Source organism: Phaethon aethereus (assembly GCF_964289735.1).
Source record: "Phaethon aethereus genome assembly, chromosome: 17".
NCBI lineage: Eukaryota > Metazoa > Chordata > Aves > Phaethontiformes > Phaethontidae > Phaethon > Phaethon aethereus.
In genome coordinates, this window is record NC_138593.1 from 10,905,708 (window position 1) to 10,931,589 (window position 25,882).

General features: G+C 39.8%; 1 protein-coding gene across 1 annotated transcript; it reads right to left on the reverse strand.

Annotated features, from left to right (window-relative positions):
• Positions 1-7,479: 7,479 nt before the first annotated feature.
• On the reverse strand, positions 7,480-25,429 carry SMPD4 (sphingomyelin phosphodiesterase 4; the record flags this gene model as incomplete). Its single annotated transcript, XM_082007746.1, has 19 exons — positions 7,480-7,806; positions 8,287-8,415; positions 8,583-8,714; positions 9,458-9,691; positions 10,262-10,467; positions 11,157-11,320; positions 11,617-11,717; positions 12,726-12,816; positions 13,282-13,427; positions 15,963-16,052; positions 19,599-19,670; positions 20,317-20,449; positions 21,786-21,937; positions 22,523-22,575; positions 23,183-23,291; positions 24,163-24,238; positions 24,388-24,530; positions 25,038-25,124; positions 25,391-25,429. 19 exons carry the CDS (start codon positions 25,427-25,429, stop codon positions 7,480-7,482), a joined length of 2,484 nt encoding a protein of 827 aa, XP_081863872.1.
• Positions 25,430-25,882: the final 453 nt, after the last annotated feature.

The following is a 25,882-nucleotide window of genomic DNA, read 5'->3' on the forward strand; positions in this document are numbered from 1 at the left end:
TGGTTAGCATGGACCACATCTTTCTCACTCCAAAAGAGTGAGGTGATTAGAAATAAGAGATATTAATGTGCACACTGACTTCCTCTATAAATGCAGTAAATGTGTACGTAAAGGTGTGTGGGGGGAACCCAACAGTATAAAGCCCTAGTAACACAAATCAATCCAGCAGGCTTGTAGCTACATTTCTTCGCTTCCTTTGGGAATTGATGCAGTTCAGTGACAATGCTTCTATGCTACATCAGTTTGTTTAAAAAACAAAAGGAAAAAAAAAAGTAGCTCAGGTGTGGAACTGCAACTAATATTTTGTGCCTTGAGCAGTGGTGGGCACTCAAGTCCTTATTGTTGGGCACTCTAATGAAAACATTTGCCACAAGTAACTCTGACTTCATGCATAGTGTGAGCGTTTTATTTTCCCTGTGCTTATAAGTTGCTCACTCTTAATTTCCTGGTGCAGAATGATTTCAAATTTCGGATGTTCCTGTTATATCCTGCTCCATCTTCCTGTATTGTGCAGCAAACCTTAAAGAGTAGCTGGGCTGTCTTACAGTAGTGTCAAGAAATTGCTATGACCTTCGTAAATCTGTGTGGTATCATCAGTTTTAGGATGTTTTTAAATGTGGGTACTTAGTAAGCACTGACCGAGGTGACAGAATGCTATCAGTATTTTGTACATTAATTAATGCATTATCTGTTTGTTTCTATTGTAATAAATTTATTCTTATTCCTGTGTTGGATGCTAACACTATACTGCTCTTCCCATGTTGAACCTTAGACACCTGTTCTGTTGGGTCCATTGGATGATGGTTACTTTGTTCTATGGTAAGTGAAAACTCACAGGCTTTGAAGGTTAGGGGAGGAAATCAGAAATGGTTCTTTATCCCATGCAACACTATCTCTACTGTCCTTATAGTGAATGGGAAGACCTGGTCAAGAGATTAGTAATGGTATCTATAAATGAAAGATGTGGATTCCTAACTGGTACTGTTACATGGCTGACTCTTTCCTTAGGGCAAAAGAACCAGTGGCACCAATACAGTTTGTAATACATCATGTATTAGGTTATGGCTTAATTAGTATAGAAATGGGGGCAGGGTGTGTGTGTGTTTAAAGATATTGCTAGGGTCTAACACTGAGACACTTACAGCACTTATTTCTTAACAATTTGGTTAAAACATATCTGGAAATAGATGCAAAACATGGATGTCCCTCAAATTTAAAATACCTTTTCTAGTGCAGTTTTCAGAGCTGTCACTGCAGTACCTCTCAGTTTTCCTTCAAATGAGATGTTAGACTAAGAGGGCGGGGTAGGCATCCTGACATAAAGCAGCTTCTCAGTTGGGAAATAAATGATGAAAACTGGAAGTGGGTCATGTACCCACAACATGTCACGTTAATAGCTGTGTATCACGTAGCTGCCTTCCTTCTCTGTTGGTGGGCAAACTGTCATAAGCTGCTTATAGATCTTGCTAAAATAAAAACTAGCAGCTTATTCCCAAATCCTTGAAAAGTTGCACCAAAATAGGAGTAAATTAATATTAATGTTTGGGTACTTTACTACCTTTTGGGGCATTAAAAGTGAATTCAGAAAATGCCCCCATTATGTAAAGTTCAGGGCTTTTGTGTCTTTCAGAAATACACAAATCCGTTACGAAATCAGAAACACGCAAGTCTGATCCTTTCCTTTCTTGAACAAATGGCATACAAAATTAATTCATAATCAGCTTTTACTTGAAATGAGGTGACAATAGCAGCTGAAGAATCTATCATGAAACTTCAGTGTGAATGTTCAAAGCAGTAATAAGGAAACGAGAATGAAGGGTGTTAAATGAAAGTGTTCTTCACTAGTGTTTGTTTCAGTGGTGGCAAAACTGCCTTTTTTTTTTTATAACAGGCACTGGTGTGGCAATCAGACTGCAGAGAGGAATGCAGCAAATCAATGTTACTGTGATTACTTTTCCTAATTGAAAGAGAATTTGTTGCAGATATTGGATTAGTTTTACTGCCCTACTGGTGAGCTCCGTGATTGTGTGGTGGACTGTCCTGTCTGGCTGATCAGATTTTAATCTTCAGTGAGAACTTACTCCCCCAAAGTTTTGGTATTTTGAATGAATTACTGTTTTTCTTTATGGAACAAGGATATTGTGGGAATGGCTGTTCCTCTGTTTTTCCTTGTTTTAACTTGTTATCTGAGGCATAGCTTTTATGTGCTAAAGTCTAGCTATGTATCTGTGCGATATGAGCTACCCTGACATCATCTAGCACGGCCAGGCAGCAGGTACATCAGTAGCTGCTGAGACTAGCATAATACATCCTGCTTTTTGGCTCCCCAGGGCTGCTCACTCTTGCTAGGCTCTCAAGACTGGATGCTTCAGGGCATAACGTGGGCAGAATGTTCTTGCAGGCATCCATTTCATGTACTATAGTTATCTTACAGGATATGGTGATTCTTAAATTTAGGAAAGTACGTTTTTCTCCATCTTCCAAAACTATTGACTCCCACTAGAATGTAATGTTAAAACTGCTCTGACCTGCTTCATTCTGTGCAAAGGAAGAGGCATTTTCACTTGTAGATCATTTTTGTGGGCCAAATTTGGCCATAAAAGGCACGAAATGTATTAGAGAGCCAATACAGCTAATATTGACAATGTGAGCTAATATAACCGATTTGCGTATCAGTGGACTAAATTAAAAGATTTCTTTGATTCCATTCTGGTAAGTACTACCTTCTGAAGAGACTTGTATTACCATATCTCCTCTCTGTTTCTCACCTGCATGAGACCCGTGAGTCTTTTTGGGAGTATCATCTCATATGGATGGCACCTTAAAGCACCAAATATTTGAGGGGCTATAGGAAGCAGTGCAGTTCCTGTCATTTGAGTCTTCTATATAAATATTTGAGAAAGAGCCAGTCAAGCTCTAAATAGCCAGTGTGATTCAATCTTTGGAACAACCCACTTAAAGAACTGGTAGAATGCATTCCTTACTCTAATTGCACCTGTAAGAGAACTGCAGATCTATTGCTGAAATTGGTTGAGACAAGCAAGTCCTTTCTGGCTGGAGGAGAGAGAGAGTAAGAATGAAAGGCCCTAACTAAATCTTATTGGCTATTTTCTTTTGTTCTGTCTTATTTACTGCCATGTCTGTTTTGGCAGCAGTCTCCTATCTTGCAGATTGTCGTATCAATTAGCACTTGGATATGGGCTCTGTCATACTAAAGAGTGTACTTACTAAAATAAACAACTTTCTGATTCTCTTGGAAATGCTTTCCAGTTGAGGGGACTGACCTGCAAGTTGAACCTGATCAATCTTTCTTTTAGACTTCTGTTCCTTAATGCGTTGTTTTCTAACTGCAGTAGCCTTAAAAATTATCTAACCACAGAAGAATGGTTTGTGTTCAAAACTTGCTCTGTGTGTGCATAGGTATATAATGTATGTAAAATTAAGGTATAAAAATCCTTGAAACCTGAAATGGCAGTAATACTGTTGCATGCTGGAAAGTGTGAATGACAGGATACTCAGACCATAGTTTTTGTGTTGTGTTGTATTTCTCTCCCCTGTCCTGTCCCAATGCCATGCTTTACAGAAGCATTTTCTAGATTCAGATGTTCCGGGTGGCCTTTACCTATAGGACTTGCACCTCTGACTTCTGCTTAATATCCTGCAAACTTACTGGGAGGAAAACTAGTTAAAAAAATCTTTAAAAAGGAAGATTGTCAGAGTAGAGTACGACTTAAGCTATTCTAAGTTGGTTTAAGACTAGTAGACAGATTTCTAGAGGCTTTTCCTTACCTGATTTAACTGGTTAGTAGTCTCCTGGAACATTTTGTTCTTGTGGATGTCTTCCAAGCATTATTTCAGATGCACTGAGGAAGAGCGGGAACTTCCCTTTCTGCTGTTTTTCTGGAAAACTTGTTACTCACCATAAACAATATGGGTTTTGTAGGCTCCATGAATTAGTAGCAGTCCAAATTTAGCTTTGTATGTGTTTCTAAATGGTTCACTTTGACATGAGTACGATTGGTAAAATGTGCATGATAAAACTAACAGAAATTGTAATATGGCCATATAACAAAATGGTGCAGTGTCTTGTCTGATGACTGATTGCTAGTATTTCTGCTACCTCAAAGGTAAGTTGTGGCTTTTTTAATCAGTCTTACATGCTGAACAGTGATTTGAACTGATCAGTGCAGAAGACAAGATCTGCAGAAAATGAGAGACAGAAACAATGACCTACGTCCTGTGACTGCAGAGCTGATTATGCGAGTAGGCTGGAGTGGCAGTTCAAGCAAACAAGTTTGCAAAGCCAAGGCCCTCAAGTATCAAATTGCTCAAATCAAACTTGCAGCAGGACAATTACCTACAGCATCACAGCAGGACAATGACTAGTAAGGTAGGAAATACCTTCTCTTACACTTGTGTGGAACATGGCAAGATGCAGCCCTTGTGGAGCTCTAAGGCTCAAGCAAATTGGTGGATTTGTTAGCAAAAACTGGTTATTGCAGGGTTACTTTCATGATACTGAATGCTTTGGTTCCTACAGCATAGTTTTGGATGTTTATTTACATTTAGCTTATAGCTGTGTTCTTACTGAAACTTGGTTCACTTCGATTAGTTCTCTCCGACGTGTACTACCGTGGCGTATTTTTAGTGAGCACAAAATGGTGGTTATTTTCCTGACTGAGTTGCCTTTGGAAGCTGATCTGATCAGGATTCCTTTTTGTTGCATTTCTTGGTATATTGTCCCAAAGAACATTTGGTGTTAATAAAAAAAGTAGCTCAGAATGGAAATTGCAGGCAGGGGTGAGAGTGAGCACTGGGACAGAAATACACACGCAGCATATACATGCCTGCTGTTTGCTGGTTTCCCATACTCTGAGGGCAGAAACAGGCTGGTGGGGAAACAAAGCCCCTTAGTCCCAGGGAAATAAGGATGTTTTGAAATCACAAAATAGACTGAAAACATCTGCTTTTTATTGTTTAGTACCCTAGGTTGTGCTGTTTTATTAATAAGACACTTGACTGAGATTCTCACCCTTGAATAGACATATTTTGAGGGATGGATTTTTTTCAATTGCTGAATGTGTTCCCTCCAGAAACCTGATATACCTTTTACTGAGGAACTCTGTTTTTAGTCAAATGTTTGACTCCTGTGTCATCATGGGGGGTAAGTATGGTGGTGATAAGCTGGGGATATAACATGAAGGTATCTAACATGGAGATGCACATGACTTCATTTAACCAAAAAGTCAACCTTTTTTTATATAGTAGTATCATGGAAGTTGATAGACAGCATATAGACTTCCTTCTAGAGGACAGCACTAAATATTTCTATCACTGTAACGTTGGGGGGTGGATTTTATTTAACATTCTCAGCACTGTATTTGGTTTGTTTCAGAACTTCAGATTCTCATATTAGCCAACGGCATTGCTTGCAATAAAAAACCAACCAAACAAAAACCCATAATGTGGGTCGTAACCTAGAAGGGGACTCCATTATGCTCTAGAACTTTGGCGAAAAAAAAAAAAGCAAGCCTCATTCTTTGCCTTGTGTGTGAACAAAATTCTCCTAATCATAGCTTATACTGAGTAAAGTGCCTGGCAGCACATCTCACAGCAGCTTGGTGTGAGGAATAAAATGTCTTGCTAAAAGTGCTGTACTGCAGCAGCAGGCAGTACAGAAATACTGCATTCCTTCCCTTTTCCCTGTGCTTTCAACCAGTATAGGTAAAGCGCATGAATTCTGTGTGCAGATCTGGTTTGTTAAAACGTAGCTCAAGTTAGTGCTGAGAATATGGGTGCATTACATTGCTAGCAACATGCCTCCAACTTTGCTTCACCTGCTGTTGCTGTTTGGGTGGTGGCTTAGAAGAAACTGTATTTCTAGATCAAACTAAGTGACCCTCAGCTATTCCATTTTCCTGTATAAGCTGACCAGAGTGCTCTTGATTAAAGTATGGCTCTGAGTTACTTACTGTAGGTCATCAATGGCCCTGGGGTCAAGACACACTGCAAGAAAAGGTGACAGGTTTTCAAGACTTCATTGCAGCTCAGTCTTCTAGTTGTGAGCACTGACAAGATAATGCGCGATCTGTCACAGCTTTTAATTCATTCTGACTGCAGCCAACAGGAAAATATGGTATACTGTTTAGAAGCAATCCCTGATTCATTATGAGTTTAATGAATAATGAGATTAATGAAGATCTGTAATGAAGTGGGAAAATATATAGGTTTTTTTTAAGTGTCGTTTAAGGCAGCACAGAGTGTGACAGCTGCTGCTGAGGAGCAGCTGTTGCTGTCCCGCTCCCCAGCACCACCACTATGTTCCTGTTGTGGTCCCTTGCAGGGAAGCAAAGCTCTGCTTCGCAGGCTGCACACCCACCTCTGCCGTGCCCCTTTGGCTTGCCCCAGGGCCTTTACAGTGGCTGCGGGGAGGGGGGTGCAGGGGCACTGGGCAGCTCCCTCACCCAGTATTAGCATTGCCAGCAATGGAGCTGAGCTGTGCAGTGTTTTAACTGGTCCCAAGTCAGATGCTGCAATGAATGTATTTCTATGTGCATTAAATGCACATGCGTGTGCTCTCAGATTTGTCTAGTAACTGATTTTTCCCTTGTCTCACTGCTGTGCACAGTCCTTAATGCTTTACAGGAGTATTGCTGCTGCAGCACAGCTGCTTGAGATGGGAACTGATGGATTCTGTAAGCATTGATGGGACAAAAAAGGATTTCTTGCCCTTTTCATGTCAGGGGAGAGGACAACAAAGTATTTGTTGAACTCCAAGAGAGGAATGCTCCTATCTGCTTGCCAAAACTGCCAGGTTAGAGTTATAATAAGGTTATAGGGGAAATTCTGTTTTTACAATCAAGTGTTTGTTAACACCCCATTGAGCACAGTGGCTCCACAAAAAGTGCAAACACATGGAGAAGTGGTTTATGGAGGTAGAAGACATGAGTCTGCCTGGGGTGAGGAGGCCTCAGGCAGGGAAGACACGGTTTAAGCCTGAAACTGGGCTATGAGATGCCACTATAACTGCCTTGTCCCATGTTCTGTTTCTTTTTATCAGTGCAACTTCCTATAAATTTCTTGGTGCACTGCTATTTCTGTTGCCTTTGTAACTCACTGCTCTGCCTGGAAGCATAATGTGTGAGTCTTCCTTTAGAACAGCGTAAGAGGCTGCAACACAGTTATTGCCAAATCAAAAATGTTTCTATATATGGCATGCTTCATTTCAGTACTATAAATACTGATGGGTCATTCTTCCCCCATCAAAATCATTCACTAGAGTCCACAGGAATGCTTTTATAAAAACAAAATTTACATTGATTATCGCCACACCACCACAGTTTATAAAACTCAATTAACTTTAATATTTAAAAAATAGTTTAGGAAGATCCGATATGATAATTCAGACATTTTAGTCATTAAATCCCAGGCTCATCCTTAAAACATTTATTTTTACAAATGTAAGGTGGGAGAAGGAAATTATTGTTCATGTGGTTTCCATCCTTCACAGAAAAAAGTCATTATTACAGCATAAAGAAAATATCCAATCAGGATTATGAATGTGCAGGCCACTGGCCCAATGTAAAACCAGGATGCAAGGAAGTAGATTGTCAACAAAGAAATGAGAGTCCTGTAGCTAGCCAGAAACCTCAGACTGATTCTTGGTCCCCAGTTCTGGCTTGTTCTGTCCTTCACCACGGGACTATACCTGATTTTCTGTACAAGGTGGGGGTTGGTAAGATGATAGCGACAAAGTCTGCCAACAAAATCTTCCCTGGAGCAAAGCACATCCATCTGATCAGCAAACTGAGGTAAGAGAAGTTTAAACATTAGTATGCTACTGCAACTACTGTCATAATGTAAGTGTAACTTATTTTACAGTTTTCTTCATTTATAGGATGATGATTATAGGAAATAGTGGAAAAAATTATCAAAATGTGCTTTTAAATAGTAGAACTGCTTCAGTGCAGACTTGCCTTTTACCTGTCATACCTATAGGAAGAAAAGGATTTGCTTTTCCTGTTTTTGAAACATTAATTCTGAATTATATTCCCTTTGTTCATCAATCATACAAAATACACTTAAAATGTTTTCTCTTAATGTTTTGTGTAGGAAAAGCAGAACTACAGGTAGGGAAGCAGGCCTGATGATACTATTAGGAAATACCCATCTAGACCACAATAAAGGAGACAGAATAAGAACACACCAAATGTCATGTATGTGCAGGTGCAGTGAAGAACAGGAATTTGCAATGGAAAATATAAAAAGGAGCAATGCTGTACTTACCCTTTCATTTAGTGCTGAGGATAAACGAAATAGAAAGCGGACAAGAGTGGCATTTTCATAGCTTCGGATGGGCTGAAGCTCAGTATCTCCTTGATACTGCACCTCAAATCTACGTAAGCCATTTATGATCTAGAAACAGGAAAATAAGCTCCTTATCATGTAGCTCACATCTGAAATGCCTCTATACAGGCACATTTCGTTAGCCCCAGATAAATTGCATTTCTCTTGCTGTAGAAGGACAACTTGTTTTTTCACGAACAATCTAGGCTAGCTATATGGAATCTTTCTTCTCTCACCTGGTACCTGCCAAGGGGTGTAAGAATGAGGCCATCTTCACTTTCAATGCAGTCTGGAAGCTGTTTTTTTCCATTTTCGTCTTGAGCTGTCCCACACTTCATCATCATCTGGGTCAGCTGGGCTTCATTCAGCTACTCAAAAATAAAACCATTCTAAAGCATGTGTTTATTCTACCCTCTTTCTCTATTTCATTTTTTTCTCCCTTCACAAACTCCTTAGAAGTAGAAGCCTTTGACAGCCAGCACAGATACCAAGAACTGCTTAATAGCACCTTGGTTAGACATTTAAAGGCGGTAAGTCTCCAGATTTCTTGTCTGTGCTCGTCAAACCCAAGAGAGGTGTTCTGTTTTATATGTCCCTTACTCCTTGAGAGCTGTCTTCCCCTAGGTCAATTCTGTGTAAGGGAGTGTGGCTGACAAATTAATCTGTTCTTTTAAGTTTAACCAAAGAAACAGCCTACTTCTAGTTCATTCATCTATAGCTGCAATTATACGTTGTATTTTTATAGCTCTGTACATTTAGAAGATACTGGACTGTTTTTAAAATTTAAGCCATGTCTTATCTGTTTGTAAACATGAGAACAGGCACAAGTAAAGAGACAGGTTTGGTATAAACTATACAGTCCAAAAGAGTGAAACAAAGTGGGCTTAATATTTACAAATTAAGAGCATCTACTTCTTTCTATATTGAAAGCAGTTTTGAAGTGGTCATGTAAAGTCAAGCCTAAAAGACATTTACAACAAAATTTGCTAGCACGGTCTCTGGATGGCTTTGTGACCCCACAAAGTACAAGACTGACGAAAGTATGTTTGAGGAATCCTGACTCTTGTTCACACTGCCCCATAGGGGAAGATCTTAGAAAGATGTCACGTACCTTAAAGATTTGGCACAAGTATTCCAGTGCCTTCTCTAAATATTCATCTGTTTTTTTGATGCTATCTTGTCCAGTTTCATCAAGGTCATTGCCTGTGTAGGAACCATTCATCTCAGATGGTGTAAATCTAAACCATGAAAAGAAGGACTGGCTAGCCATTGTCTCCGCAGAATGGTCTGATATGGATTTTGCAGTCTGCTGCGCCTGACAAATTAACTGAGCCAGTTTTAACACCTAAAACAAAAAAAATTAATTGTGTGGGACAGAGATAAAGGACCACTAAGCATCAATACATGGATAAAACTGTCTTGATACCTGGCAGTGAGAGCAAACCCAGCAAACTCTCTCTTAGCTCCCATGGACTTGCGCTAAGACTGTTAGTTGTGTTTCCAATAGGGCAAAGGTAGTTCTTTGCAGTTGAAGCATTTAAGAAACTTGAGTGCTTCTTAGGTTTTTCAGATGCTTTTTTTTTTTTCCTCCTGCTATTTTTATCTGTCTTGCTGATGAGTATTAATCAATACAGAATCAGAAGTTCACGGTAAGCATGTTTTGAGAGGAAATACTTGCAATATACTATTACAATGCAGCAAGCTGTTACATTAACTTCTTATTTAGCAAAGAGCAAGCAGATTTTTACAACTGTGCTGGCTTGACTCCCCTCATGTTCCAGAAGTCACTATCAGTAGACTTAACTATACAATAGTGAGAAGTTTTCCACTCTTAAATTTTCATATTATAGATGATCAGCACTGAGAAAACACCTGTCAAAGTAGAAAGACAGGTGACAAGAAACTTGTTGCTTACCAAATTTCTGACTTCTGTGCCAAACATCTGTTTATATTGGAAGTCCTGTCCTTCTAGGCTGTAAACATGACTCTTCACCTTAAATGAGGCATCTGTAATAGTTGGAGGCCACGATGAGAAGAAGCTCCCACCAAGTGTGGGGGTCATAAAAAGTCGGTGTTGACGATGGGGAATAACAAGTTCTGGCTCCAGGAATAACTGTTCTCCTAGAGTTTGAAAAAAGTAGTGAAGATGGTTACTTAATACTGAGGAATGTCTAGTTACAAAGCATTTTAAGTCTGATGGGCAACTTGCTTTTAGATAGGTACATAGTTCTAGGGGGAAAGAGGCCTTAATTACCTTTTTTCATTTAATTGTCTCTGCCCACAGCAGAAAATATCAGAGCACATTTAAAAGACAGTACTTTAAGCCTGTAACCTTTTTTCAACAAAGGCAGTGGAGAATCATGACACTTAAGACATTAATACTGTCAAAACTTGCCTCTTCCAAATTTACTGGATCCTAATTATCCTAAAGTGCATACATGACTAGCTGACTAGTCATTGTGCTAAGTACAGATACGTTTAGAGATTAAGAAGTTTTAATCCTGTGGCAAATAATCAAGTAAGTCAAGTGTAAGAAAAACTGACTTTATTGTAAACATCCAATATTGTGCTATTTATTCTTTAAAGAATAACTGCAGAATGATATCTAAATGATGGTGGTTAGAAAAGAACTATAGGCATATTAAACCAATATGACAAACATTAGTGAAGACACACAGATTTCTGATTAGCAAAATAGCATACAAAATGGGAGAGTAAGTCTATTTGGCTCAGTGCTTCTGAGGCAAGATGTAGCCATTGTGAAGAAAGATTGAGACAAGACCATGTAAGATGTCAAAATACCCATTTACCTTTCAGGATCATTTCAGCCAGATTGGGCTGAGCAAAGACCTTGGCTACTCGGAACACCATGAGAGCATTCTTTGGACTGACCAAGTCTGTTCGAAGAGCTCTGTTCAGAAATCCTACAAACAGCTTAGTATACATGAGTAGGTTTTCTTGAATGAAGGCAGCCCTGTCAAAGTGAGTACAGGATTTGTGAGTACACCTATTTAAATAGTTGTTATTTTGTCTTCTGACAAACAAGTCATTAAAGGGACTGTTTTATACTGTCTCTGGAAAGATGTCCATTTGCACCGAGACGAAAGAATACTCCTCTCAAAAAAGCTTGTGTTGCAACAAGTCATCTCTGATTGTGTACGGGAAGCTAATTCAGGTTGGTAGATGCTTCCTGAAATTATGCTGTTTTATTCAGGATCTACAGAAACTTGAGGCTTCGGTCAGATTACTCACAGTTGCTTTCCTCCTTACCATTTCTCTGACACATTGCGAGGCAAAGGCTCTGCACTTTGTGGCGGCTTTTCTGGAGCATACCTCCAAGGCTGCAAGTAACTTAGCCACATCTCAAGAACCTAAGCAGAATCACACATAAAAACCTGTGAGTATCAATACATTTTGGAAAGGAAGACAGAAAGGGTTTTTTGTTTGTTTCTTTTAAACCTAGTGGATATTATCTCAATGACACCTAGAAGTTTTTAGGAATAAAGCTCCCTCTAGCAATCTGAGTATCTTTGAAAAAGAACTGAAAAAACTAAGTGCATGTTTGTTAGGACCAATCTGGATTTTTGGTAATAGTCAAATGAGATGGCACTCAGTTACTGCAAAAAAAAAAAAAACGAGAACTTAGTTGGTGGCTACATTTAAGGTGCATTTAAGAGCTCTGATAGTGTTCACTGAATCCCTACTGAAGTAAGTAAACAAGGTGCCACATTAATGTAATTTCAGTTCTTGTCTTCTGCATGGACCCACCACTCTGAGCAAACACAGTGGAGTCCTGATTGCACTGAAGCCAAGAATAGGTTTGCCATGGCCTCTGTGAACATTTCTTCTGACGTTCTGCCTTACATATGTACCTCCAACACTGTGATATAGCTAACTATAGGTCTAGTGAGCAAAATCTAGCCCTGTTACATTCTGCATTTTTAAACTCCTACATTATTTACCAAGAGTCATGGTCTGGTGTATTTCTTCTCCTGCTTGCAGGAGGTAATATTTGCAGTATCTTTCTATCATAAATTAATACTGTATTACTTTTGTTTATGACCTATCAGCTAAGATATTAAGAAATTAGGACCTATAAGAATGTGTCTTTTTTGAGAGTAACACCTACTTCTTTTCAGTCAACAGCCATCTTCAGTGTCTGGAAAATCAGCCAACAACCTGTAGTAATTATCATCAAGATCCAACTTCCTTCTTATGTCTAATTGGCACTCTCTAACATTAAATGTACATGTTATATAAAGAATTTCACTGCTCTAGGAAAAAAAAAAGATTTAAAGACCAAGAAAGAGCTGCTAAACAGCAATAACTAATTATTAGTTCTGTCAAGTACGGACTTAGAAAGAGAAGCAGGTACATACTGCTCTGAAAGAGGCATCCAAAGGCCAGTGGCCAAAACAGTGTTGCAGAAAAATGTAAAGTTTCTCCTGGACAAACCGAGGAATTACAACCCTGTAAGATTCAAAGACAAGTATAAACAAGCAGCAAATTTTAAAAGCCAAAGAACTCCCAACCAACCAAGAACTCAACACGCTTCCACAAACACAAATACAGAAAGGACTGACCCAAACTTGTTCTTTTTTAACTGAGACTACTTCTGGCCGTTGAATTTCAACTTGAATACATAAATATAAAATTCTCCACTAATCTTGGCCAGAATCCTCCGGTAGCATTTTCTTCTCTCTGACTTGTGCCAAGATACAGAGTAGTGTAATAGCAAGACATACCCCCTCCTGCAGCTGCCCCCTGCCGTCATCTAGTGGATGTGAGAAACATAATCCATTAGCTCTCATGTACTTTTAATAATGTACTTTTGTATTTAGCCATCAAAACAACCTAATTCAACCTCTCAGTCAACCCACAGCTTTTCAGGAAGAAGCTCTGTATGTTTCACAGACAGGCTGCTAATGTACCTACCTTTTAAACTCCTCTAGTGGGCTGGCTGTGTGGGAGTGGGCTGAAGGAGAGAGAGGCTCTGGTTTCAGGCTGTTGCTGAAAGCATGCAGATGTTTCACAAGCAATCTTACCACTAGCACATGCTCTTCAGTGGGCTTAAATGACTCCTAGATTCAAAGCAAAAGACAGGAAGATAGTATCATATGCTAAATTTCCAGGACATAATTCAGGAAAATTTTATTCTCAGATCAGAAATCAAAATACAAGAAATGTTCTCTTCTCAGTTCTTCACCATAGTTTGGTGCCACCTGATTTTAGGTAGACTTGCTTCCCTGGGACAAGCTGCATCAATTGATGATCTTAAAGGTCTTTTCCATCCTTAATGATTCTGTGATCTTCTGCCATCAGTTCACTAAGAAACAGTAGTGTATTTTTGATAATGTGATTGTAAGAAAAAGTATCTACAGTACTCTAATGCACTGAATTTCAGGCTAGCATTAAAGAACAGGATAGGTTGGAGATTTTGACTTACCCCCTCTTGGAAAAAGAAAATTCAGCCTTTCATTATGGTTATAAGTTCATTGCTGTGGACAGCACAACAGATCCTTTGTTTGTGCTCTTGGCTGGCTTTACTGAGTTCTCCTTCCTATGCTGGTACTCATGTTCCTTATAAGAAAGAATAATTCTAGAAAGAGTTATGATAAGAGTAAGAACTGCTTCAAGTCCTTTGTGATCCTGTTGCTTCTAGCATCATTACGGGTAAGTATTAGCGTGGGCAGGAGTAGCACAAGGAGTAATGGTGAGCCAGTGATGTTACTAATAAATGAGTGACTATGATATAGCAGGGAGATGAATGGTGTAAAAAAGAGCAAGTTCTTCTGGGTGCCCAGCACCAGAGCTGGTCTGCTGCAGAATCGGAGGACAAAGCACCAACTCCTTTGCTACTGTAATCCGTGAACTAATCTCAATCCACTACTGAAGGCAGATTTTAAGATATCATTTGTATTCTAAGTTTCACAGCTCTCATGTTTCTCAAAAGTTGTGAAGAATGTATGTGAAACAAAAGTTACAGCTGCAAGTATAATGGAAGATACTGGAAGAGTGTATTGGACAATAGCCTCAAGATCTTTCCAGGATGCCAAATGAAGTAAGATGCTGAATATGATTCTAGGGAACTGGCAGGCATTTTTATACGAAAAGCTTCCACTTCTTAAAACCACTCAACAGTATTTCCAGTACTGGGTGGCGGGGGGGGTTTTGTGTCTGTGTGTCCTTTCTCTGCAATGCCCGAGGCAAAGCAGATGTGTTTTTACAATCTCTTAAGATTTTTAATACACTGTAAAGTTCACACCAGGGAAAGATTTAAGGCTTCATGACTACAGAGTCATGTAGTAGAGCCAGATCTGAGACTCTTCTAAGAGAGAGGATAACCTGTTACCAGTTCTAATGAAGGCTGGTCTCATGTTCTTGACACCTCCTGGTAAATGAGCATGTTTTCTACAGTCCTAAGGAGAGTTTATATAAGAGGGTAGAACTCTGAGAAGTTACATGGTCCTAGGAGTTTAAATCAGGATTTCCAAAAGTAATTAGAGAGGTTGAGTACTCTGCTATAGGCCTTGAAAAGGGTGTAATTTAGAAAAAATTCTAAGCTCCCCTTGAAGGTACCCTTTGAACTTACAAAACCACCAGAACCGCTATTTCAATACATTGTGTCAGGTGATGCTAGTAGCTTTTCCACTTGGCAATTCTTGTAATTTCCTTTTAGCCTGGATCAGCACCATTACGAGCATTACTGGCTTAAAAATTTTTTTCCTCACAAGCATTTTTGTTGTAAAATCTGAGCTTACAGGATGGATGTATGCCATTCTTAACACAATAATTAGATAAACATAATAGTAAAAAAGACTTGAAGTAGTAGTTCCTGTTTTCCTTTCTAAGCAGTACCTTGAAATATCATAGCACTTTATTAAAAAAATAAAGGATTAAGCAGGAGGAAAATTCCATGTAGTGCTAAAGAGCTCCATAGTATAATAAGAGCTTTACAGTCCATATGCTCAGCCCTCTCCTTTCCCAAAATGAAGACCCAGTGAATAAAGGGCTGAAGTAGGAAAAGAGGAATCAGCAATCTGTTCCAACAGGAATGTTTTTGCATGCACATTTCCTGAACAATCTGCAAATGTACCATTCATGTGCTTTTGTAAAACTGGACAGTCAAGTTCACATTGCCACTACAAATTTAGTACCATCCAATGACATTTCACTGGATAAAAACCCCTAAATGTTACCTACCTTAATTTTAGGGCACAGCCATGCAAACTCAGATTTTCTCTTCCATGCAAGGTTTGTTTAAATGACTAATGCGTGAGGGGCAGAAATCTGCTATCGCTGAAGCCAGCTTTGGTGTCAAAAAGTGTCAGCATAGCTGACAAGCCTCTTTCTACAATGCATCTCTAAAAATGGAGTTCCAAATTAGTCCTCATAATATGCTAGACTTTAACTATTTTCTCCATAGCCTTTGCTAATACCTTTCAGTACCTGTTTTCACTGAAAATGTTGTAAATCCTAATACAGTGTTCTCAATCATATTTTAAAACCCCACCTTAGCACAAAAAGCTGCTGTACAGCTAGCACCAATACACTTTGCAGATTATATGATGGAACAAGATTTTTAAAAAGGAAACAAAATGAAAAGATGATAATACTTGGTATGCGTGGAGGGCCTGGTAGCTGGATTGGGCAGGACTACCGTGGTGTTTACTGGAGATACTGAGTCGGTAGTGGAGAACCTCCAGCTGAGACAACAGAAACAAAAAGGAAGGGGGGGAGGGAAAAAGGAGAGAAGAGAGCAAGAGAAAAAAAAGTGAGAATGAGCCCAAGGAAGAAGGGGGCGGGGGAGGCGGGGAATGAACATCACAAATACAGTCAGGGACAACATATCACAACAACAACTGCAGCTACAGTATCCTCTTCTTTCTGGTGTTCAGTAGACTGATTCCACAGTACTTCATATCCTTTATCAACTTGTAAATACAACTGGGAGCAGGTGTCAAAAATTACAGCTGTAAGTGGCTGTGGCTGTTCTCTTTGCTACCTTCAGAGCAAGTACTGGTAGGGGATATGGACCTTTGCTAAATAAACTCATCTCAGAAGTTAACCAAAATGCAGTGACAAGAATTTACACACTGTTACAGGGTTTTATTAAATAATGAAGTAAAAGTATTCAATATTCTGCAAGCTTTTTTAATACTATTTTGACGACTTCATCATTTCTTCTTGTGCTGCTGGAGAAGGAGGGTTTTGGATACTGAGAGGAAACTCAGATTGGTATTTTCTTCTTCCCAAGGAACAGGAAGAAAAAAGTTTGGCTTTTTATAATCACTGAGAGCCTGTCCTGTAAGTTTCCAGTTTGGAGAAATCCTCTGTCTTCTCTTTCTAGTTAAAGGCCATTTGGAAGGCTGCAGGTCTTGTGAACTTCCTCAAAAGAGGAAATTACTTTTACTATTGGGGAAACATCACGTATATAAAAAACGCAAAAGACATACCTAACCTACTGTGTTACATGCTGATGCAAAAGGCATCTTGCCTTAACACTGAAATCTCTGCCAGCCTCAGCCAGATCCCTTCGTGGATGAATATGGTAAAGAAGATTTTTTGACAGTGGGATTGTGAAGAGGATACTGTAGCAACAGTGACACACATGTATGAAATTAATGAAAAAACATGAAACAAAAAATGTACACTACACAGATCCCAATTACTATTGTCAGGCATCTAAACTAACTCTCCAGATCACACCTCTGCTGCCTTTGGGTAGGGGCTGTTCAATCTCCTCTACTGACAGTATCTTTTGGTTTTACACTCTTAGAGCAGTAGGATTGTTACTGCGAGCTCCCCAACAGCTCAAACACATCACCTGCTTCGTAACTGACTCCCCTGACACGGGAGTGACTGAGACCCTGTAGCCTAATGGCTGTTCCACATGCAGTGCTGGGGTCTGTGGCACCTGGCAGTGGAAGGTCAGGAAGCATTACATAAAACTTTATCAAACAGCTTCTTTTTAAGTGTTCATTGAGATTACAGCCGAAGGAAATAGGAAAAGAGATGCTGCACGCTTGGGCTGTGGATCATCCAAGAAAGAAAAAGCAAACAGACAATGTAAAAGAATGAGAAAATAGTTGAATTAATGGGGAAAACAGTAAAACTCAGCATAGCAAATAATGTCAACCTCAGGTTCGTGCCAGAACCCAAAAAAACTCAAAGCAGTAAAGTAGAAAAGAAGTACATCTCAAAAGAAATTATTTACTATTCATTCCTATTCCAGCACCTTCTACTTGTAAAGAGAAGTCTGTGATGACATTAACAAGGTTTAAGGTAAATCTATTATTCCTTGAGGCACTTCACAGGAAAGTTACCTATCTGGGATCTAGCATGGCCCATCAAAGCAAACAAGTCTGGTGGCTGGACAGAGAAAGAGCAAGTTCTGTGGAGTCTCATCCCACCTTCCAATGCAGGTACGTAGCCATTTCAAGTCACTGATGGTCAAACAGGTCTAGATACCGGGATGAATGGTCACTAATTACCCCTCCTTCCAAACACACAGAAGGCTAAATGGAATCAAGTAAACCTGCATAATTATTAATAATTTTAAGAATAAGGTTTAGGGTGATCTTGGGTTTCCAGTCAGGCCCTTTAATGCTTATGTTAAAACAAAACTTGCATTTCTGCATATTTTACTTCCTCATTTGAGGAACTATGAAGCAGACTATTCTCCTTTAGCCCACCCTGAGACCAGTGTACAAAACTTAGTTTAAGCATCACAGGATTATGAACAGTCCTGTTCCCAACTGATCTGGAACCTTTCCTCAGTCCTGCACGAGGGATCCTTCATCCATTTATGGATGTCATGGGGAATTCCAGTCCCCTATCCAGGTGTTCTAACCCCCAAAGAGCGAAGACTTCCTTTTTTACATGCACATGATTATTCCCATCAAAGATGAAACTGGAATACCATCAGGGAGTTATGGCCTCAAGTTGTGGCTCAACACACCTTGTGGAAGATCCTGAAGTGATGATTTCAGAGAACTTTAAGCTCTACCTAGGCCCTATTCCACCACTGACAGTCATTGTCTATAACTGCTGCTCCCTAGTGTTAGAAGAGAGCATCTGAAATACAGAGGGTGAACAGAGGAGAGAAGTTTAAAGCAATCATCATTTCTGGCCTAAGCACAGCCCTTGATGCACAGACTGGACAGACGGACAGACAAAAGGTACTTCAAGCAAAGCCTTTTCATCACAGGTGCACAGCCATGCTGCTGGGAGTCCCAAGTGGAGACTTTGCAACATTAGTGAGTTTGCATTTTCACCTCAACTTTAAGAATAAAAGACAAAACCCATCACACTTCAGCTTTCCAATATTTTTCCCTAACAAAATAGTAGTTTGTTGTTTTATAGCCTGTGGAGTGAAGGATCAGAGTTTCTCAGTCAATCAACTCTCAGATTGCTCTTTACACAGGAATAAATCCTGAATAGCTTTTCTATTTCTCTCCCCTTCTATGAAAGTCCCACTGTGACCCAGAGGGAATTCAGAGGATTAACATTTTCTCCTTCAAATTCCCTTTACATTTATAATGCCTTTCATCTTAGCCTCCCCAACACTTACTTAGTTTTTACATGCAGTAGTTTGTTACTGAACAGGCCACCACAAACTGCTTAAAACAGTGTATAATCTGAGCAAGAGCTTGTAAAATATTCTGAACGCTGTAGCTACAGAACTGCTGCTGACAACATGGTGAAAAGCATATTTTGGACTATGAAACAACAAAAATGGCTTATTAACTTAACACTGAAGGACAATTTTGTAAGATTTCCTCTTTTAATTTGGATTTATACTAAAAAATGGTTACAGACCTTAGAAATTACTAACTACTGTTTTGGTGACAGTTGCTATCACTGCTGGAAGTCAATTTTAGCTATTTTAAACAGTCATGTTGCCCTAGTGGGCTTTAACACTATGGTTTTATAATGGCACCTTCCCCATCATTAGTAGTTTGATTATTGGTGTTCAGTTTGTTGTGACCATCCCACAAACTTGTCTTTCACAAAAAACAAAACAAAACCAACACAACTTCTGCAATGGAGGCAATCTGGATGATACACTTAATCACAACATTCTTCATAACTGGATTAGCAATTCTGACACACTCATGTAGATACTCTGATAAGTTATTTCTTCCCTTTGGACGAATATACAAAAAAAATTCTCCACAGAATGGGAGATTTATCCCAAGATAGGAGGTCAACCATCAAATGACGCTCATGAATGAAGTACAAACTATTACCTTGACATGAGGGGATTGCATTTTCTGATACATTTCCAGTGAATAATGATGAAGCCACATTTCAACAAAGATCTGCAAAACAAATATTTTCTTAGCTAAGGAAAGAGAAATAATCCAGGACTTGTCAGCTACAAGCTAGGTGTGAGGGAAGACCATAGTATGTAATTTGAAAATTAAGCTGTACTTGTAAATAGACAGGCAGTTATTCAGACATGTTTCAGGTGATCATCATGTCAATGCAAATGACTAGAGTTGGCATACTGTTAGCACTTGCTAAGCATCAGTAATGCAGTTCAGCAACATGGTAGGAACTTGTTTCAGAACAGGTGTTAAATCCAGATTCTCCTTTCCCTTCCCTTGAAGCTTCTCTGTGCTCAACTTTTGCTTAGAGCATAGGATAGATGTTAAGATTGAAAGAAAAAAGAAAAAAAGAAAATCAGGCTTAGAAATTTTTCTGGAAAAAATTACTCAAATGCTTGAGATCAGTTGTTAGATATGCAGTCTAAAAAAGGTATTCAGTGCCTTTCTAAATTACAACTTAACACAGTGGTTTCACAGTGGTTCTTTGTTTCACTAATAGAAAACAACAGCTGCACTGCTCAATTCCAAAAACAAGCTAAAGCAAAACTGCATAACTGTCCCTGGTTTAGCAAGAAGACATTCCTCAGTTAGCAGCAAGAAATGTTGTGGGGTGTTCTCTTCCTTAAATCCAACCTACCTGAAGCAGTGTTTCTGATCTCCAGATCTCCTGAGAAGCTGGGTCAGCATTCACAGAAGGCTGATGGGCAATGTGCCGTTTCAGCAAGCTGGTGTGATGCATGCCATAGGAAGTGAAAGGCACTGCTGGAGACCTTTAAAGGCAAATAAATGAAAGTACTGAAATCAGTAAGCCTCCGTACAGGGAAATATATCATTGCTTTTAATCACCAGTTTATAAACTGGAAAACAGTCTTTAAGAAGTAAAACTTCGCAATTGATAACACATTTCAAACTTCTGCAACATGTTATGATTACTAGGACATCACTTTAACTATAAACAAACACTACATCACTATTCGTACTGCACTGAACAAGCTTTACACAGACATGATGTTATGTTCAAGAATACATGTTTTTTTTTCTTTCTCCTGTTCAGTTTGTTTCCTTTCACTCTGCCTTCCATATTCGTAATTCACCTGATTTGTATTTTCCTAGGTATGTGCTAAGGCTCAGCAGACTATAGAAATTGATATTTGAAATTATATTTAAAATGCAGCTATATAAAATATAATGTCTATTTTTACATTTGTATAAATTTACTAGTATTGATAACATTTTATAGATTTGAGTAGCAAAACATATTTTGAAAATGTGGACTTTCACACACTTAGCCATTACAAAGAACAAGAGACTGGGTGGTTAGATTGGAGAATTTTCACTTCAACTTTGTTTGGTTTTATGCCATTATGACGTAGACATAACGCACTTCAGTAAGTGGTCAAAAATCTTTCATCCTCTTCCTTCCAGTTGAGGCTAAATAGCTTGATCTATTACCATGCAAAAAGTCACCTGAAAGGCAGTCACTCATTATACGATTTGATTACTATCATGTGTCTTAGCTTTTTATATCAGGAAGTTATGAACAAAAAAACCTATGAGCACTATCAGTCTGCAACAAAGCCACAGACATAGTCCTGACACAGCAATTTCAAACAACTGCAAAATAGGTAATGAGAGCATTAAACAATTAAGGATGGCAACCTCAGACCTGAAACAAAATGACCAACTGCCAAGTTGTCTGTCTTTACAGCAACATTAATGAAAGATGCAAGTTTCCTTGTAACAGTGGTTATCACCAGTGCCATCTTTACCACATACCCTATGTATCTGAAGATGGTCAAGTACAGTCAGATCTGTCCTACGCCAGCTGCAGGGCACAAAACACAACTGGAGTTGCTGAACTGATGAATTTTTATTGCTTGTACATGCCTTTTCTGCTCCAATAACAGCTACCTTTCAGACTTTCACATGAAACCTTTATGGTAAAATTAAGTGAACATAAATCTATTAAATTTTGTGATTATATAATAAGTCCATACAGATCATAAAGAGCAGAGGTGTTTTCTACCTGTTAAGAGATTTCTTTCCCACAAGCTGTATTTTGTAAGCACTGTTCCCACAATTTGCCCCTGGCACTGTAGTCATTACCTGGGAGGTGGGGAAGGGATGGTTCCCCCAGGATTTGAAGAAGGTGGAGGAAGGACACTTCCTTCTGTGGGTAGGAAACACTTCAGGTATGTGTCCACCAAGATGAAATAAGCAGTATTGGAAGGGCTGACATGATGGGTGATGGGTGAGTTCTGAAACAGGCACACAGGATATAACTGGAGTTACATACTGTTACTTTAAGCCACTGCTAGGGTGTTGGCTGCTACACAGCCAGACCCATTTAATATAAATAAGCAGAAGCGCAGTGGTTATAAAGGGTGAACTGACAACAAAGACACTCTGAAGCAAAGGTAAAGTAACTAACTAAGAGAACTGTTGCTGTAGTAGTGAATGTAACCAATTATGAGAGGAGTGCAGTGTTATATAGCACAGGTAACAACAGGAAGAGGATCCAAATAATCAGACACCATAGTACAAAGCTGTGGTTACGACTGTATAAATGGTGTTATTTGATAGAGGGGTAGGAAACCCATCTGGAATCCATTGCCTGCTCTGTATTGGCATGTTGTTGGACAGACTGCTTAGTGGTACAGCTAAGGTGGGTATTTTGTTTATTATCCAGTCTTACATCATCAACTGAACTAAAGCAGTAATAAATTCTAAAAGGACAGATGAAACTGCTGTTAATTTAGCTGGACAGCATCTCGGCAGGCTCTTAAAGCATTGTGAAGAATGGCTAATACTATTTTAAGGGAAAAATTGAGAAAGGTACTTACCTTCTGTGTAATCAAACTAATTGCAAAGTAAAACATGTAATATTCAAATGGATCTGGAATAACAGTCAAGGATCAGATAACAAAAAACAGGTACAGCTGTTAGTATCTGGGGATGCTAACTAGACATTACATTTTTATTTTGTCAACACTAAGTTAACTTGCTAGAGTTTAGCAGCAAATTCAGCTTTGTTTTCTTGCTTTCCAACTGACTCAAACATTGGTAACTGAGGTTTTCTCTGTGTAGCAAGGTGTGTTTGCATTACTACTCCTAGCACATTTGACCATCTCAAAATGAAACCAGTGCAGCTGCAGCTAAACTGCTTCCAACAAGTACACTAGCTGCAAAGTTAACATACCCTTTTTCTATCATATTACATAAACATCAGTAGTTAAGAAAACAAAAATTGTGAAATGCAGGCTGTGCTGAAATCACTGGGAATTTTGTTGTTGACTTGAATAAGGCCAGAAATTCCCCCACAAGGGTTTATAGGAAGAGGACAAGTTTATTTTTCACTGGAATCTAAACAGTTCTAGTCAGCCCAAACTCTAGTATGACCATGATTTACCATCGACACATAATAAATATACAACAGAAATGCTCATAATCTCTCAGTTTTACATATTTAAAAGGAATTAAATATCCAACTGTTAAAAGGATACTAAGGGCCAAATTCAAACCTAAACCACCAGATGAAGGAAACTGGACTTTGTTGTGGTATAAAGAGCATTCTGGTAGGACTTGTTCTTGTATTGAAGCCTTCACAGGGCCCTGAAAGACAGAGTAATAAAATATTAATCTGGCTACTCAGCATACTTGCAGATAATGAAGTTCTGCTGCATTCCAACATTCTGGGATGATATCTACATTCAGCTCAGGGGGATTTTACTGCATTGCAGTAGTTCCTTGGGCAAATGATTACTCTTTAGATAACTGCCAACTTTCTCACTGAAAATGAGTATTCAGTGTAAGAAAAAAAAAAAAAAGAGCCTTCACCAAGACTTTTCCAGTTGGAGTGGGAGCAGCAGAAGACTGCTGTTTGCCTGATGGTTTTGTCAGGGTAACTGAGCTGTGGACTAGCAATTACTATATACTTAAATTATGTGTCCTCTTGTTAAGGACTGTAGAACTTATCTGAATCAATTTCTAGATAGCAGGTAGCTGGTAACCATGGAAGGAACAGTGAAACAATTCTGCAGATAAAACTTTTTTTTTTTGTTTGAAGTGTCATTCTTCATATCCAGGATAGCAGTTAAGTCTTCAAACATATTGGGCACAACGCACAGCGAGGGAAGGCAGTGCTCTGTAACAAGCTTGGAAAACTATTTTCAATCCTGCAACTATTGGTAACCAAGATAATGCACACAGCTTTCTCTGGGGACAGGACAGGAATCACAATACAGCTTTTTTGGCTGGACAGCACAAATATCTAGCTGCTGACAACCGCCATCTCCTACCAAGTTTATGGCTGGGAACTCTCCTGCTCTAGCAACCGTTTAAAGAAACGGGTATACTCTAAGCACTCCAGAGCACTGAGGCTATACCATGGCCTGTACTGAACCATGCATATAAAGTGCATGCAAAGTTCCAATAGCTGCAACAACAATTACATTCTATTCTTACAGATTTTTCAGTTACTCACTGGAAGATATGAGACTGGGAAATCATATCTGTACTCTTCTGCTTGGAGTTTGTAAACCAGCTTCATCATTGGGCCACTACAAACAAGCATCAGAAAAAATCCATGGTAAGTACCCTCTCCTCTCTCACTTTTGTGAACTTAATGTTTTCACAACGCAAAAAGGTCAAACACTGGTTATTTGTTCACCATACATTTTTTAATCTGTCCCAAAATGAATGAATTTACCTGGGATCCAGGAAATCCAAAGCCACAGAATATTCGGTAGGATTTGTTCTTCCTTGCAAACAACGAAGATTCCAGCCTACAATGACGCCATCCAGGCTACCAAAAATGCTCTCCACCAGCCACGGGAAGATGCCATGTAGTTCCTTTAAGGAAAACAGACACAAATAGTTAATGTGTGCAATTCCTCAGTTGAACAATCTCTACTTCATGTACTAGAATGCACAAAGATACTGCCTGCCAACTAGTTAAGACTGTTTCCAGCTTATTACTGGGCAGAGCTTCCATTCAAAAGATTGTATTATAATATGGCAATTACAGGAAATCTATCCCGATTTCTGATCCCACTGAAGTTCCAACGATGTTCATCAGCATTGCATGCAATTACTTGTCATATTTTAAATACTAGTTTTCCTCATAAATTGAGGCTGAAAGGTATTAATGAAGTGCAGCCAACTGAAACAATCTTTTAATAATTAGAAAAGGTTTTTGACTCTTGGCAAACACTGGATTCCCACTGTCTGAGGACCCACTTGGAGTCCTCAAAATTCTTCATATGAGAGATAGGAACAAAAAAAATAGCAATATGAAAAAGGCAAATTCCCCTGAAATATGCCGGGCAGTAAGTTTCTGAAAAGGCAGTGACTGCTCACCTTGGTGGGAAACTCCTCAATGACCGTCTCCAGGTCGTGGCACCTCTGAACAAACGGTTTGTTTATGCAGTCTGCCTTCAAAGTGGCCTGTTACAAATCATAAGGTAAATCAGATCACCGTTGCCAGAAAGGACAATATTTATCACGGCCATGACGTAAAAATCCCCTAATTAATGCCACTCCTCCGGTACAGCAATTCTATTGCTATGGCTGAAGTTACACTGACCGACCTTAAAACTTCACGGGCACATAACAAAGCCGACAGTTAACCAGAAACGGCAAGTCCAACCGAAACGGGACGGCCCCCCCGCTCGGTGTGGCGCCTCCCCGGCGACCCCGCCGCTCCCACCCACCAGCAGGAAGCTGGGCTGCTGCAGGTGCGGGCCGGCCATGCCGCCTCTCCCCACGACCGGCGGGCCGCGTGCTTCCGGGCTGCGCTGCAGGAAGAGGAGCGGAAACGGCCGTTAACGCTTCCCGGCAGGACCGCGGGGCCGGCTCCCTCCCGGCCGCCGGCTCCCGCGCTCGGCGCCGGCGCGGCCCTTCTGCGTCATCAGTCTCGCGCGGCGCTGCGCGGTGACGTGCCTCTTGCGGCCACTGCGCCTCGCGGAGGGGTGCGTGCCGCTGTTGCCATGGTGTCAGGCCCCGAGCGGTTCCCTCTCCAACATGGCGGCGTTGAGGGAGGGCCTTGCCCTGGCCTGTGTGGTGGCCGCGGCCCGAGTGGCTCCCAGCCCCTCCCCGAGAACCTGTGTGCTTTGTGGGGGCCTTAGGGGATTTCTTTTGCCGCCATATCTGGAGAGCGGTTAAAAATGAACGGTATCGCAAGACAAAAGGGACCGCGGTCAGGC